At 43.6% G+C, this 16,358-nt stretch overlaps 2 protein-coding genes across 2 annotated transcripts; both read right to left on the minus strand.

Moving 5' to 3' along the window:
• Positions 1–8,784: 8,784 nt before the first annotated feature.
• LOC145911906 (uncharacterized) lies at positions 8,785–10,785 on the minus strand. The gene has a single exon (XM_082999341.1). The coding sequence runs from the start codon at positions 10,783–10,785 to the stop codon at positions 8,785–8,787; it is 2,001 nt and encodes a 666-aa protein (XP_082855467.1).
• A 41-nt stretch (positions 10,786–10,826) lies between these two features.
• On the minus strand, positions 10,827–14,606 carry LOC145911907 (uncharacterized). Its single transcript, XM_082999342.1, has one exon. It carries the CDS (start codon positions 14,604–14,606, stop codon positions 10,827–10,829), a length of 3,780 nt encoding a protein of 1,259 aa, XP_082855468.1.
• Between the last annotated feature and the right edge of the window lie 1,752 nt (positions 14,607–16,358).

Raw genomic sequence — 16,358 nt, forward strand, 5'->3', positions numbered from 1 at the left:
TTCGGTTGAATATTCATGCATAAAGCTACAGCAAACGTACTCGCAAAAAAACACCACAATTCCCAGAACCAGTTTGCCGCGGTATATTCGGAAACTCAACATTAGTAGAATTAGCTGTATTATGTTGAAAAACTTTGAAATAGCAAAATGGTTGTAGGAAGTATACCTGGAATGCGCACTGTCCAAAATTTGATTACTATTCTCATCAGCAGAAAATACGTTTGACGCCGTAACCCAATAAACATCGTGCACATTAATAATTTGGACAAATTTGCGTTGGGGGGTGTAAGTGGGCACGGGGTCCATTTGCCGGGAGTAAGCTAAAACGCTTTGCAGTCCGTCGATGTCGGGAAATTGCTGTTTTAAAATATGTTGGGCCGAATCTATATGTTTATCACTGAGCCAAACGCCTGAGTGAAGTAATTCTATATAGTCCTGTCCGTTTAAAGAAAATATTGCTTGCATATTATTTGCACAGCATCGTCGGGCCAAACAATGCTGTTTTAAATCGCTTGCAAAGCATTTATGATTATTTATTTCGTCTACTTTGCGTGAAAGATCTTTATCCGTGTTGTGGGACGCATCTGACTTATTTGTTGTATTAGAAGAACGCAAACTTGTCCCAGGCGTTTGGAAGTTCTTCCCAATTGTTTTGTCAGGTCTGCAAGTTTTTGGTTTCTTACCCCACTTCTCTTCGTCCTCTTTTACGATTAATTTACGTTTACGCTTTATTGGAGGACGAAGCGTTATCCATATACTCCCGAACCAAGGCGATATGTTTTTGGTCGTATAACTCGGCGAAGGTTTTTGTGTGTTACGTGGTGCTGGTGGTGAAGGTTTTTGTGTGTTACGTAGTGCTGGTGGGAGAGTTGTGACTTTTCCACGTCGTGGCCGAGATTTGTTATTCGGTGGTGTTGTTTGTGACGGTGCTTGTCATTTTCTAAATCGACCGAATTTAGCCTTTGGAGCTTCTCCCTCTTCGATGTTTCTTTGACGCTTTAGCGTTGCAGAAATGCGGAGTGACCTCGTTTCCGCAGCCCCTCCTCGCATGCGAGTATATGGGATCGTTTTTGGCCCCTGTATACAAACATATGTAACACATAACTTTATTCACCGACGTTTCGCCTGTTATTCAACAAGGCTTCCTCAAGGTAATGGTAAATCCATACCGGAAATGGTAAATCCAGTAAACACATAAGCCCCGCGAATGAGAAGACAAGTTTAATACCGTTGGAAAGGTTTGTGCAAGCTTTGCAATGGTGGTAGAATTGTCTTTCCCGTCGAACTGTAGCAAAAGTTACAAGTAAAAAACTGATTTTTGTTATGACGGTCATATTTAATATTCGGTCGGGAAACATATTTCCCCCAATCGCGCACAAGTTAGGTATCGCTGTAAAGGGATTTTAAAGAGCTTTCCAACGGTGGTAGAATTATCTTTCCTGTCGACCTATGAAAAAAGTTATAGCGGATTTATGACAATGCATATTAATATGCGTTACAAAATTCGTTCGAAATTAATATTTTTTTTTACATTTTCATAAATTTTGTGTCAATCTATGCATCTTGCCAAAAAAATTATCGGAATCCATTGAGAAACGGCAGAAATATGTGCGTTTGAAATTTTGTCGACTAGCGTCTCTTTGTTGATAAGCAACGTGTTGATTCAGACGAATCATGACCCTTCTGGCCGCCCATATAATAGTGTCACTTGAAAAGGATTCAACGTTCATTGTTGGTTTTTCATTCTATGTTTGAGTGGCTACAGTGTAGACCTGTGATAATTGCCATTAAAAGTTGACTTGCCAATTTACTCGCGACAATTAGAAAGCCTAATAACACAAGGCATTAAAAAGTCGTAACATAATGCATCTCCGAATGTCGCCGACTTGAAACAGCGGGCAAGTGTCAGCTTCTCGAACTTCGGCAGCTGGGAAAGCCAGCATCTCCATTCCTCAACGTCATTTTCCGGCAGCTCGTCATCCCATCCCAATTTCTGTCGAATTATTTCCTGCTGTAGCACCTTAGCAATCAAAGTAACGGGTACCGCAAAACCCAATGGGTCGTACAGCGTATTAACAGCAGATAAAAAATTGGGACGGGTAAATTTCTTGCCTTGCATTGTATCATCTATGCTGAACCCAAATTCATCATTCTTTACACGCCAGTAGACGCCAAGCACACGCTCCTTCACGGAGGCGTCCAAATTCACATCAGTCAACGATTTAGCCCTCTCTGTCTTGGGGATTTGATCCAAGACGTTTTGACTGTTAGACATCCACTTAGAGAGGCGAAATCCTCCCATTTTTAGCAAGTCACATAGCTGCGCTACAATACCAACAGCGTGTTCGACTGTATCGGTTGAAGTCAAACAGTCGTCAACATAAAAATCGTTGCAAACGATGTCCCCGACGTTCCTGTCAAATCTGCCATCGAATTTTTCGGCCGTCTCCCGCAAGCAAAATGTGGCTCAGCTGGCGCCAAAAATGTGCACCAGCATTCGATGAACCGTAGGAGTTTTAGATAATTCTCCCCCCGGCCACCACAAAAACCTCAAGGCATCAATGTCCTGTTTTTGAACGCGGACCTGGTGGAACATTGCTTCCACGTCCGCCACTAAACTGTTCATACGTAATCTTTCCAGAACGCCGATTAAACCGTTTACTAAATTGGGCCCTTGCAGCAACGCGTCGTTAAGCGACAGCCCCTTATGCTGCGTAGCGCAATCAAAAACGATGCGTACCTTGTCAGACTTCCGTGGATGCCGAACCGGGTGGTGCGGTAAGTACCAATGCACCACCTCCTTTTTCTTTTACCTCCTCTGCGTAGCCCTTGTCGATGTAACATTGAATATTCTCTACATTTGTTTGCGGTTTCCTGTTCTCATCTCCAAGACTCTATGGGCATACGGAACGTCAGTGCCAATAAGTAGTAGCACCTCACCATTACACAATTGAGGAAATTCCAATCCCTGAAGGTGTGGAAGACTGTCCAATTCGTATTTCTCGTGGTTGGATTAGGCTCGACTGGAATAGCTTCAATAGACAGGGCATTGCCCACATTGATTTCTTCATCTTCACTTAATGACAAAACGCGAAAAATTGCGCTGATTCCACTGTAATTTGCGGGCCTTCTCCCGACGCTGGTCATGGTAACTTGTCGGACTTCCGTCTATTGGAAGTAGATCTGCTAACCTTTTGTCGTAAAAACTTATATCGGATCCCTGGTCGAGGAACGCGTACGTCTTGATCTCTCGACCATTGGCTCGAATTTTCACCGGAATAACTGAAAAGTACGATGAATGGCCGTTCTTTATCGCATTGCACCTGGCTGTAGAATTGTTAGTCTGGCTGCTGGGGACTCGCCGCGCGGAATTCTATTATAATTTTCCGACGCAGGCACGTATGTCCTCGAACGTACAGGATTTGGTATATCTTCGTGCAGCAATGTGTGGTGCGCAAGGGTGCAGCCCCTAACAGTACATGCACTTGGCCTGGTGCAAAACCTCGACGTGTGCCGATAACCAAAACAGTTATAACACATAAATTTATCCTTTCTTTCTTCTTTGAACCTTGGATTTTTTACCGAACGCATCACATCTTTCCAATACGTGATTACGTTTGCAGCATGGACAACTCAATATTGGGACAGGCGACAAACTTGGATTTGTTGTCACAGTGGCGCAGGAAACATTTTTTCCACCGAGTTTACCAGCACGTTTTTTTTCTTCAATTTTCCGGGACAGACACAACTGGCCAGGTAAAGTGTTCACTACGGCAGATTCTTCTTCGACAAATTCATCAAGATCTGCGAAATCTGCATCCCTGCCAGTTTTCTTTACAATCTGCGCAACTCGGCGGCGCCAAAGCCTTTGCGACTCATACGGCAGCTTGTTCGCCAAAGCCACCAAACGATCTACAATGTTTAAGTCAGCAAAATTTCCAAGTTGGCGAAGTACCAACAAGCATTTTTTCATAGTCTGTGCATAGGCGCGTATGCGGACTGCATCATCAGGTTTCAAGTTAGGACCATTGGTCAACTCCTCTACGAAGGCTCTTGCGAGTATATAAGGCTTACCGGAAGTTCTCGTAGAGAATGTTTCTTGCCTCTGGAAAGCCTTCCTCTGGATAGAACAGTGTTCAATCAGGAACCTCGCCTTTCCTTTGCATTAATTGACAAGCAATGTCAGGCGCATATCGTCACTTCGAATCTTGCATTCGAGATACGATTCAAAGTAACGTACAAACATCCAATAATCCGTAGGTTTTCCCGAGAACGTCATGTGGTCGGGCTTCGGCATACTCATGCCTTCTCCAACTGCCTTTACGATGCACGGTAATACAGCTGGGCTCTCTTTAATTTCCAAGTCCGGGTGTGTATTCAATACAGGAGCACGTACAAAAAGACTAACGTTGTTACGTGGTACTTTCCCATTTTGGATATGGGACGCACAATCTCGGGTAGCAGAAGACATCGTCGGAACTTCTTCGACAGCCAGCACCGAGGAAGTCGATTCTACTTCTGGGCTCTGACTATGGTTGGACCCCTTGTCCGACGACGTCAGATCATTGGGTTCTTCATTCAATATTCTAGCCCTTGCATCGGCAGCCTGGAAATCGTATTTTGCCTTTAACTTCCGCCTTTCTGCTTCCAAAGCAACCTTTTCCAAATCTGCATTCTGTTGCAGAGCCACCCTTTCAAGTTCCGCCTTTCGTTGCCCTTGAACTAGATCGTTTTCTTCCTCGATCTGTTTTATGCGAATCAATGCCAACTCTCGCTCCACCTTTGCCTCTAGACGACTTCTGATGAGCTCGCCACAGACGAACGTGAGCGGCTGGTCCGTGAGAATCTGTGGCTAGAAGCCACAGTTGGTGCCCTGTGCTGTGGGCTTAGCCCAATTTCGGGCAATGCGTTTGGTAGTTCAAATGGCGTTAACTCCGCAATTTTGGTTTCAAACTCCTTCTTACATTGTTCGACGGACTTCAACTCGTCCTCGCATACAGCGCGGTTCTCTGAGTCTTCGCAACAGGCAATATACATGCCGTACATATTTTTCAATTGTGAGTAGCATTCGTTAATTTGGAACTTAGCTACTTGCAGTAGGGAGTGGTCCTTATTTAAAATTTCTGTCTCAGCCACTACATACCAACAGTTGAGCTTGTCGACATAACGGTGTATCTCGTCATGGCACAGTACGACTTGAGCGGCGAGAGGTCTCAACCGTGTAGGCACCGGCGATTCGAACGGAGATATAGTCCTATCCATTTCTTCACAGATAACAAAAAAGTAAACCTTCTTGGAAACTTCGTTTCAGAAAACTTTAATGTAACGGCTTCCGCGCCTGGCACCGCGAGGCCGTCACACCAAGGTTGGAAAGTTATACTCTGTCTCAATTTGGAAAAACGCGTGTATTTTTACCATACACACTGTACATTCCCTTCTGTGTAGAAACCGTGTTCGAAGGGTCTACGTGTCCTACGAGTCTTTTCGTCTCCTCCCGACGTCTGTATCGTCTACACTTCGAATACATTCTATCTTGCGTACGAGTCCGTACTGCACATTCGATAACAAGAATACCATCAACTGAGTGAGCGAGTTTGAGGCCCATTAAATATACGCGTTTTAACTTCGGGAATTCCGCCTCGTGTGACGGTCCGCGCCAAGAACCGGGCGATTTCAGCACTTGTCCATTTTGCGGTGTATGAATTTTAGATAAAAAATATTGATTTTCAGTACAAGTTTTACTATGCAGTGGAAAACACTGGTACTCCAATATCGCTTTTACGGTTGCACAACGTATGTAACTGAGCGATTTCAGCACTTGTCCATTTTGCGGTGTATGAATTTTAGATCAAAAATATTTTTTTCAGTACAAATTTTACTATGCAGTGGAAAACACTGGTACTCCAATATTGCTTTTACGGTTGCACAACGTATGTAACTGAGCGATTTCAGCACTTGTCCATTTTGCAGTATTTGACTTTTCGATAAAAAATATTTTTTTCAGTGTAAGTTTTATTGTGCAGTTGAAAACACTGGTACCCCAGTATTGCTTATGCGATTTCGCAAACCATGTAGCTTTGCGATTTCAGCACTTGTCCATTTTGCAGTATATGACTTTTTGATCAGAAAAAAAATTGTTTCAGTACAAGTTTTACTATGCAGTAGAAAACACTGGTACTCCAGTACTGCTTTTGCGGTTTCACAACGCATGTAACTGTGCGATTTCAGCACTTGTCCATTTCGCAGTATATGACTTTTCGATCAAAAATATTTTATTTCAGTACAAGCTTTATAATACAGTGGAAAACATTGGTACTCCAGAATTGGTTTTGCGAGTGCACAGCGTATGTAACTGTGCAATTTCAGCACTTGTCCATTGTGCAGTACCGTATCAGCACTTGTCCATTTCGCAGTATATGACTTTTCGATAAAAAATATTTTTTTCAGTACAAGTTTTACTATGCAGTGGAAAACACTGGTACTGCTTTTGCGGTTTCACAACGTATGTAACTGTGCGATTTCAGCACTTGTCCATTTCGCAGTATATGACTTTTCGATAAAAAACATTTTTTTCAGTAGAATGATTATTATATTGTGAAAAACACTGGCACTCCAGTATTGCTTTTGCGGTTGCACAAGTATGTAACTGTGCGATTTTTGCACTATATGACTTTTTGATAAAAAATATTTTTTTTTCAGTGTAAGTTTTCATATGCAATTGAAAAGACTGGTACTTTAGTGTTGCTTTTGCGGTTGCATAACGTATGTAACTGTGCGATTTCAGCACTTGTCCATTTTGCAGTATATGACTTTTCGATAAGAAAATATTTTGTTTCAGTAGAAGTTTTACTGTGCAGTGGAAAACACTGGCATTCCAACATTGCTTTTTGCGGTTGCACAACGTATGTAACTCTGCGATTTCAGCACTTGTCCATTTTGCAGTATATGACTTTTCGATAAAAAATATTTTTTTTCAGTACAAGCTTTATAATATATTGGAATACGCTGGTACTCCAGGATGGCTTTTGCGGTTGCACAACGTATGTAACTGTGCGATTTCAGCACTTGTCCATTTTTCAGTAGGCTATATGACTTTTCGATAAAAAATATTTTTTTTCAGTACAAGCTTTATAATACAGTGGAAAACGCTGGTACTCCTGTATTGCTTTTGCGGTTGCACAACGTATGTAACTATGCGATTTCAGCACTTGTCCATTTTGCAGTATATGATTTTTCGATCAAAAATATTTTTTTTCAGCACAAGCTTATTATACAGTGGAAAACGCTGGTACTCCAGTATTGCTTTTGCGGTTGCACAACGTATGTAACTATGCAATTTCAGCACTTGTCCATTTTGCAGTATGTGACTTTTCGATTAAAAATATTTTTTTTCAGTACAAGCTTTATTATACAGTGGAAAACGCTGGTACTCCAGTATTGCTTTTGCGGTTGCACAACGTATGTAACTATGCGATTTCAGCAATTGTCCATTTTGCAGTATATGACTTTTCGACAAAAAAAATTTTTTTTCAGTACCAGCGTTTTCCACTGTATAATAAAGCTTGTACTGAAAAAAAATATTTTTAATCGAAAGTCATATACTGCAAAATGGACAAGTGCTGAAATTGCACAGTTACATACGTTGTGCAACCGCAAAAGCAATACTGGAGTACCAGCGTTTTCCACTGTATAATAAAGCTTGTACTGAAAAAAAATATTTTTAATCGAAAAGTCACATACTGCAAAATGGACAAGTGCTGAAATTGCATAGTTACATACGTTGTGCAACCGCAAAAGCAATACTGGAGTACCAGCGTTTTCCACTGTATAATAAAGCTTGTACTGAAAAAAAATATTTTTTATCGAAAAGTCATATACTGCAAAATGGACAAGTGCTGAAATCGCACAGTTACATACGTTGTGCAACCGCAAAAGCAATACTGGAGTACCAGCGTTTTCCACTGTTTAATAAAGCTTGAACAGAAAAAAAATATTTTTTCACAAAAAGTCATATACTGCAAAATGGACAAGTGCTGAAATCGCATAGTTACATACGTTGTGCAACCGCAAAAGCAATACTGGAGTACCAGCGTTTTCCACTGTATAATAAAGCTTGTACTGAAAAAAAATATTTTTTGTCGAAAAGTCATATACTGCAAAATGGACTGTAACGTGCTTTTTCTAGCCGATCGGTAACGCTACACGTTGCACAGCGGTTCAGCACAAAATGTCTCGAAACGCGCTCCTAGCTTCCCAGGTAGTCACCAAGTACAGGACACAAAACACAGTTGTATTCAATGTGAAATGAATGACGGGCGCAAAGTCACGGCGCCGGAACGGGAGCGGTTTCTAGTAAAGAAACACAATTGTACAATCAATACGTAAACAAATTTACACTATAGCAAAATCAATCGCACTTACCGAACTGTTTTGCGACCGATCTTATTCAGAGAATTGTCCGTTGTGACAACACATTTTTCAGTAGCATTATTATAATCCAGTAAAGTTTCAATTGTTGCAAGGCACAGTAAACAAACTATTTCGCAGTTTTGCTTATTCAAATAGAATCGTTATTATTAAAGATACCACAATAACTGGTAACACAACTAGCAAAGAAGAAAAACACAACCATGCGGTCTGCACGCGCACGGCTACTGCGCAGCCTTTGTGACGCAATAACAGAAGTTGTGCCAAACATAGAAAACGTAATGGAAAGAACTAACGAAATCGGGTTTGGGAATCTACATCCTCCCCCCCAAAATTGGGCATTGTACCAATTTTACATCAACACAAAGATTCACAAACAGTTTTCAGTTCAGTCTCATCCTGTGCGGCAGGGATTACCACGCAGAGTTTAGTGATGGGTCTCCTGAGGACGCCGCCGGCCGTCTTCACTTCAACGCTCCTCACCACCTGGTGTTTGTCATGGAATAGTTCGGTAACTCTACCGAGAGGCCATCGACATCGTGGAGCAGAATCATCGACGAGTAGCACAACATCACCTTTGGAAAAGTTACTTTTTCGGGTGTGCCATTTTTGTCTGGAGATGATTGTCCGGGGGTACTCCCTCAGCCATCGTTGCCAAAACTCATCGGCAACATGTTGAACCAGGCGGTATCGGCGTCTGGCGTAGCAATCGCTCGGGTAGGTAATCGTCGGCGGCAGTCCCACAGATGGGTTAATTCGTAATAGGTGGTTTGGCGTCAAGGGCATGTCCTCACCGACATCCAGGGGGACTTCAGTTAGTGGTCGTGAATTTACGATGTTCTCCACTTCCAACAGCAACGTGTGTAGGGCGTCATCGTCTAGTTTTCCCTCAGGATATATCGCCATCATAATTCTTCGGACGGTTCTGATCATCCGTTCCCACACTCCACCCATGTGGCTTGCTCCTGGTGGGTTGAACGACCACTTCACCTTCCGCTGGCGCAGGTAGTCGCAGATCTGATTTTGGTTCCATTTCTCCACGTCTTCCTTCATAACGCGGTTTGCTCCGACGAAATTGGTTCCATTATCCGAGTAAATGTGTGATATTGGACCACGTCGTGCAAGAAATCGCCTCAAGACGTTCAAAAAGGCGTCTGTAGTTAGGTCGGCAGCAACTTCTAGATGAACAGCACGTGTCGTCATACACGTAAACAGACATCCGTACCTTTTAATTTCGCATCTGCGTTGTCTGATCAGCAAAGGTCCGAAATAGTCCACACCGACGTGTGAGAATGGTGGTTCGTCAACCTGCAATCTGGACGGAGGCAGGTCAGCCATCAGCTGCTGACCTGGCCTGGCATTTCTTCGTCGGCAAAACAAGCAATGGCGTATAACCCGACGAACAGTCGCTCGGGCGTTCACTATCCAGTAGCGCTGGCACAACAAACTCAATGTGTAGTTGATACCAGCATGCCCCGCACCTTGGGCGTGAATTTCTTGGGCAATTAATTCCGTTAGGCGACAATCATTGGGCAGAATCGCCGGATGCCTTGTTTCGTAGCACAACCTCGCGTTGTCGAGTCTGCCGCCAACACGAAGTATGTCGTCCTTCAATATAGGGTCGAGCCTATAGAGCGCAGATTTTGGCAGCAGTTTACCCGTGGGTAGCGATGCAAGCCAGTCAGCAAAGTGCTGACGCTGCACAAACTTGACAAGTTCTGACTCAGCAATTATTATTTCGTCAACGGATATAGGCGAGTGTGACACGGTCACCTCTTTCTTTTTCGCTTTACAGTACAAGTAGCGTTTAAACCTGAGCAACCATGCAGTTGCCAGCTTCAAACGATGTAGTGACGAAAAATAGCCAATCAAACGATCAGTGCCTTTTTCTTCGAGCGTTGTGAGGAAAACATCCGCCTTGATTCTTTCCAAGTCAAAGCTTTTGTAGACCTCAGCAGTAGTTGGTATCTTGGTGAAACGATTTGGCCACTGGTCGGGTGTCTTTCGCAGAAACTCAGGTCCGGTTAACCACATTCCACTGCACAGTGCATTGGCAGTAACACCGCGAGACGCTGCATCAGCCGGGTTCTCGTCGGTTGGTACGTGCATCCAATCATGGACACATGAGTGATTCAAAATCTGTGTAATTCGATTTCGCGAAAATATAGGAAAGTTCTTGCTGTCGGCGTGCAAACTCTGCAGCACAATGGATGAGTCTGTCCAAAACAGACAAGGACAGTCTTCTAAATCAAGTTCCTCCTTCACTGTTCGTGACATTTTCACTGCATCCAAAGCAGCCTCCAGTTCCAGTCGTGGTATAGTTTGCCTTCCTGAACCGGAAAGCAGTGATTTGCCCATCACCAGCGAGCACGTAACGTTCGAGCGGTCATCTACTGACCTCAGGTAACAAGCACAACCTCGTGCTTCTGACGAAGCGTCAGCAAATGTAACTGTACTTTGGACGCATTGGTGGTCATTCGATAAAAACGAGGTATTCTTACCTCACAAAGCTCACAGAGGCTTTCTCGCCATTTTCGCCACCTGGCTTGATCCGTGGTCGGCACGACATCGTCCCATCCAATCTTCTGTTGACACACGTCCCTGTAGATCAATCGAGCTTCTAGGACCACGGGTGCAACGAATCCAAGGGGGTCAAACAAGGAGTTTGTCACAGAGAGCATTCCACGTCGCGTGATCGGTTTGTCCGGCAGGACGACATTAAATCCAAATTCGTCCTCTGGAAGACGCCAGCTGATTCCCAGAACACGTTCCTGTACCTCTCCGCCAAGCGGAATGTTCTGGATTGATTTGGACCTTTCCTCATTAGGAACAGAGGTCGTCACAGCGTCACTCGATGACAACCATTTTGTCAGCCTGAAACCTCCCATGGACAGCAAACTTCTTAAATTTTCCACCATTTTCATTCCCATTGCTTCTGTGGGGATTGATAATAAACAATCGTCCACATAAAAGTTTTTTCTCACGACCTCGGTGACACGAGGATCAAAAAACTTCCCAAATTCACGTGCAGTTTCACGTAGGCAGAATGTGGCGCAGCTTGGGGACGACTTTGCGCCAAATAAATGAACAGTCATTCGGTGCGGCACAGGGTCCTTTAGTGTGTCGCCTCCTGGCCACCACAGGAATCTGAAGGCGTCACGATCCTGCTGTGTGACGCGTACTTGGTGGAACATGGCTTCTATGTCCGCAACCAAAGCCACGGCTTCTTTGCGGAATCTCAAAAGCACTCCAACCAACGAGTTCATCAAGTGATCGTTTATAGAGTTACCGTCGCACTTTGCGGCACAGTCAAAAACGATCCGAAGCTTTTCCGGCTTCTTTGGGTTGACCACGGGATGGTGAGGAAGGTACCACTTCCGACCGTCAGTACTAATTTCTTCTTCTGGTACCCGTTCGGCATAACCCTTATCCAGAAGGATTTGCATCTGCTGTACATACCTTTGACTTAAACTTGCATCATGCGACAAACGCTTCTTAAGACCAGACAGTCGTTTCTGTGCCAATTTCAAAGTGTTGGGAAGAATATCTGCCGAATTTCGCCACAACAGTGGCAGCTGGTAATGTCCATCTTTGTGTTCCACTTGCTTGGTCATGATGTCATATGCAATGACGTCCTCCGCTGAAAACTTCAATCCAAACTCCATTGCTTCCCTGTTGCTCCGGAGCCACTGTAGGAAGGATTCAGCATCCCCCAAATGACCACTTCGCATGGGGTAAGTTTCACCATCATCGGTCACGATGACGTCATCGATGTTATTAAAGGGATTGAAATGTTCAATTCCCTGCAACAGAAAACTACAGCCCCTGGGGGTTTTCTGTGGAGCATAACCTCTTAGCAACCAACCCAGAGGCGTTTTGACAGCGTCCGGGTACTCCGGATCAGGAGAGAACCGACTCTCCAAACATCGATGAACTAAGTAGTTGTCTGTACCAATAAGTAATGTGACAGACCCACCTTTGATTTGCGGTAAATGCACTCCCTGCAGATGCTTGGGACGAACAGATGTTCCAAACTTTGGGACATGCTCAGGCGGAACAGGTATTTCGTCAAGTAGCGTCACTTCCGGTAAATTGAACTCCTCTCCTCCCATCAAGGGCAGTACTGACATGGAGATTTTCACGGTGTTCAGCTCCCTTGCACCATTGATCGACCCGAGCTGCATTCGAACTGGTTCGCCTTCTACCTCAACATCCAACATGTTCATCAGCCGTTTCTCACAGAAGGTTTTGTCTGAACCAGTGTCCAGCAGAGCATATGTTTCAATTTCCTTGTCCCCAACGCGGACTCGAACAGGAACAATGTCTAACCAAGCGGACATTGAGTTGCTGTCATGACAGCCCACGGTATTCAAGCAACTACCCTGTTTCAAAGACGCTGAGTCATTTCCATTCTTGTCCTCCGAAGATGCGTCCGTCGGTCGGGGTCTCGCCGGATTGTGCAGAAGCACATGATGGTATGCACTTCCACAACCTTCCTCATGGCAAACTGTCTTACTGCTACAATCAACAACCATGTGTCCCACTTCAAGACACCGGAAACACAAACCTTTCGCTCTCACAAATTGTCGTCGCTCACGATGCGGTTTTCGTTTAAACGCAAAGCAGACGTCGAGGTCATGCGGCTTTGCACAACAAGGACACGGTTTCTTTCGTTGTGTTGACTGGTTTTCCTTCTGCACCGATTTCTGTGCACCAGTAGAAGCAATGGCGTTGCATGACGTCGCCTTTTGTCGTTTGACACCTTGATTCTTTTCAGGGCCTGAAGGAAAGAGACCTTTCCCATATATCGAGTTGGCTTCCTCGCTCTGCTTCACAACGAAATTCGCAAAATCCGCGAAACGCGCGACCCTACCCGTTTCCCTTTGCAATGCAACAGATGCAGAAACCCATTTGCATTGCATCTCCACAGGTAGCTTGCTAGCAATAGCAACAATAAAACCGACAGAATCAACGGTAGACATACCCGTGATTTCCTCCAAAGATACGCAGCATCTCTTAAGGAGGACGGCCAACTTTTCCAAACCGTCGGGGTCGTTTCGCCCAATCTTCGGACTTTCTTGCAACTTCTTTTCGCAGCAACGAGCGATAATATGTGGTTGACCATAGCGTTCGTACAGTTCTTTCCAAGCAAGTTCGTAGCTTATTGCAGGGTTTGAGGATGACGTATAGTGCCTCAGCTTTTCATTGACACTCGGCGTGCAATGTTGCAGCAAATATGTAAGTCTTAAATCATCACAGTCTAATCTGCTAGCAATATGAATTTTGTATCGATTTGCAAATGACCAATAGTCCATAGGATCGCCATCAAACTTTGTTATTTGTGTTTTTGGCAGAAAACGTTCACCAACCTCCGTATAATGAGGTCTAAACTGCGTCGGAGAGGTACGCCCATTATGTGGCGAGTAAATGTTATCACGTGGTACCTTTTGGCGACGAGGACATTCGAATTCCTTGAATTTTACTTCATTTGGTTTAGGATCTTCGATCACTAATTCTTCAGGATTCTTGGGACACACTGTATCTTTTCGTTGTTCGTATTTAAACGAACAAACGCTGGCAACTTCTTCCCATGCGTTCAGTTCGGCTTCTGCTAGTTCCAACTTCCGTTGAGATTCGCGATCAGCGATTTCAGCTTCCAATTTTCGTTTATCCAGGGTGAACTCGGCCTGTTTTAATTCCTCTTCTTTTCGTTCTTCATCTTGCTTGCGTGCTAATCGAGCAAGATTTAGCTTCACACGACTTTCCTTTAACTTAATACTGCATGTCGAGCTCCTAGAAGATCTTACGCTCCCAGTGTGAATAGTGGATTCACATCGTTTCGACGTTCTACTGGCGGGCGGTGAACGGCTACCAGCTTCCGAGACAGGCACCGGTGTTGAAATGTCGCGCAGCCACTGCCTGACGCGAATGTCGAACTCGTTCTTGCCTCGAACACAATCCCTTTTTCGAGACACACTTCCCGGCATCGTGGCCTCATCGGACATATCTTCACACAGGTTCATAGCCTCGGTATAGCTTGCTTCTACGGCAAGCAACGCTTCTTGCAGTTTTTCCTTTTCGCGGTTGAGCATCATCCTCTCAGCATCGAGGTAATCGTCTTGTAACTGTTTTAATGCACAGCCAAGCCGTTTTCTCTTCTTCTTTGTCAGGACAGGCATGTTGTGACGTCACAAACGGTTGTAACAATGACAGTTCGAAACTTGTATGTAACGTGCTTTTTCTAGCCGATCGGTAACGCTACACGTTGCACAGCGGTTCAGCACAAAATGTCTCGAAACGCGCTCCTAGCTTCCCAGGTAGTCACCAAGTACAGGACACAAAACACAGTTGTATTCAATGTGAAATGAATGACGGGCGCAAAGTCACGGCGCCGGAACGGGAGCGGTTTCTAGTAAAGAAACACAATTGTACAATCAATACGTAAACAAATTTACACTATAGCAAAATCAATCGCACTTACCGAACTGTTTTGCGACCGATCTTATTCAGAGAATTGTCCGTTGTGACAACACATTTTTCAGTAGCATTATTATAATCCAGTAAAGTTTCAATTGTTGCAAGGCACAGTAAACAAACTATTTCGCAGTTTTGCTTATTCAAATAGAATCGTTATTATTAAAGATACCACAATAACTGGTAACACAACTAGCAAAGAAGAAAAACACAACCATGCGGTCTGCACGCGCACGGCTACTGCGCAGCCTTTGTGACGCAATAACAGAAGTTGTGCCAAACATAGAAAACGTAATGGAAAGAACTAACGAAATCGGGTTTGGGAATCTACATGGACAAGTGCTGAAATCGCATAGTTACATACGTTGTGCAACCGCAAAAGCAATACTGGAGTACCAGCGTTTTCCACTGTGTAATAAAGCTTGTACTGAAAAAAAATATTTTTTGTCGAAAAGTCATATACTGCAAAATGGACAAGTGCTGAAATCGCATAGTTACATACGTTGTGCAACCGCAAAAGCAATACTGGAGTACCAGCGTTTTCCACTGTGTAATAAAGCTTGTACTGAAAAAAAATATTTTTTATCGAAAAGTCATATACTGCAAAATGGAGAAGTGCTGAAATCTCATAGTTACATACGTTGTGCAACCGCAAAAGCAACACTAAAGTACCAGTCTTTTCCACTGTATAATAAAGCTTGTACTGAAAAAAAATATTTTTTTTGTTGAAAAGTCATATACTGCAAAATGGACAAGTGCTGAAATTGCACAGTTACATACGTTGTGTGTTACATCGTAAATTACTGTTTTTTGTCTACTGTCTCCCCAAATGGTAAATTTCTGTATAAACAGCGCCTTCATGTGGAAAATTTCGCGCCTCGTGTTCGGCAAGTTTGCTGACAACGGCTGTAGTTAGTTTCGTGGGTCTACGAATCTTGTGTCGTTTGTTTTGCAGGAAAATTAAGTTAATTATTCTTAACAAGTTAAGTAACCTGTTCTTTATTGCTGTGCACATCAAGTCTCACAGTAATTAGTAACCCAGTTGTTTTGGTAAGTGTTGTTTTATTTACATGTGTGTCTTTGTCAACATTATGTCAATAACCATTGTCTTGAATTGTTAAACCTTTGTTGTGACAATATGTCTGGTTTAAAGTGTACTTTGTTTGTTACTTGCAGTTTGACTTGAATGCTCGTCAACAAATAACTGTTTTAAAGTCCTGGTCAAAACGTTTCGGTAAGAATGTTTTTTCGTTGAAACCGGCATTTTTCTATTGTGCTTATGGCCCAATATTTCCTTTAGAAAACCGTCCGCCAGTTTATCAATCTAATCCCGTGAAGTACTACATCCCGCTAATTGAAGCCAACAAGGGCTTTGTTAATACAATAAACTGTTGGAATTTTGTTGGAGTGTTAGTGGGAAGAAGCCTGTAGTTGGGACCTGGCAGGCGCGTTTTTGA

The sequence above is a fragment of the Ascidia mentula genome, chromosome 8, assembly GCF_947561715.1.
Source record: "Ascidia mentula chromosome 8, kaAscMent1.1, whole genome shotgun sequence".
NCBI classification, from domain to species: Eukaryota; Metazoa; Chordata; class Ascidiacea; order Phlebobranchia; family Ascidiidae; genus Ascidia; species Ascidia mentula.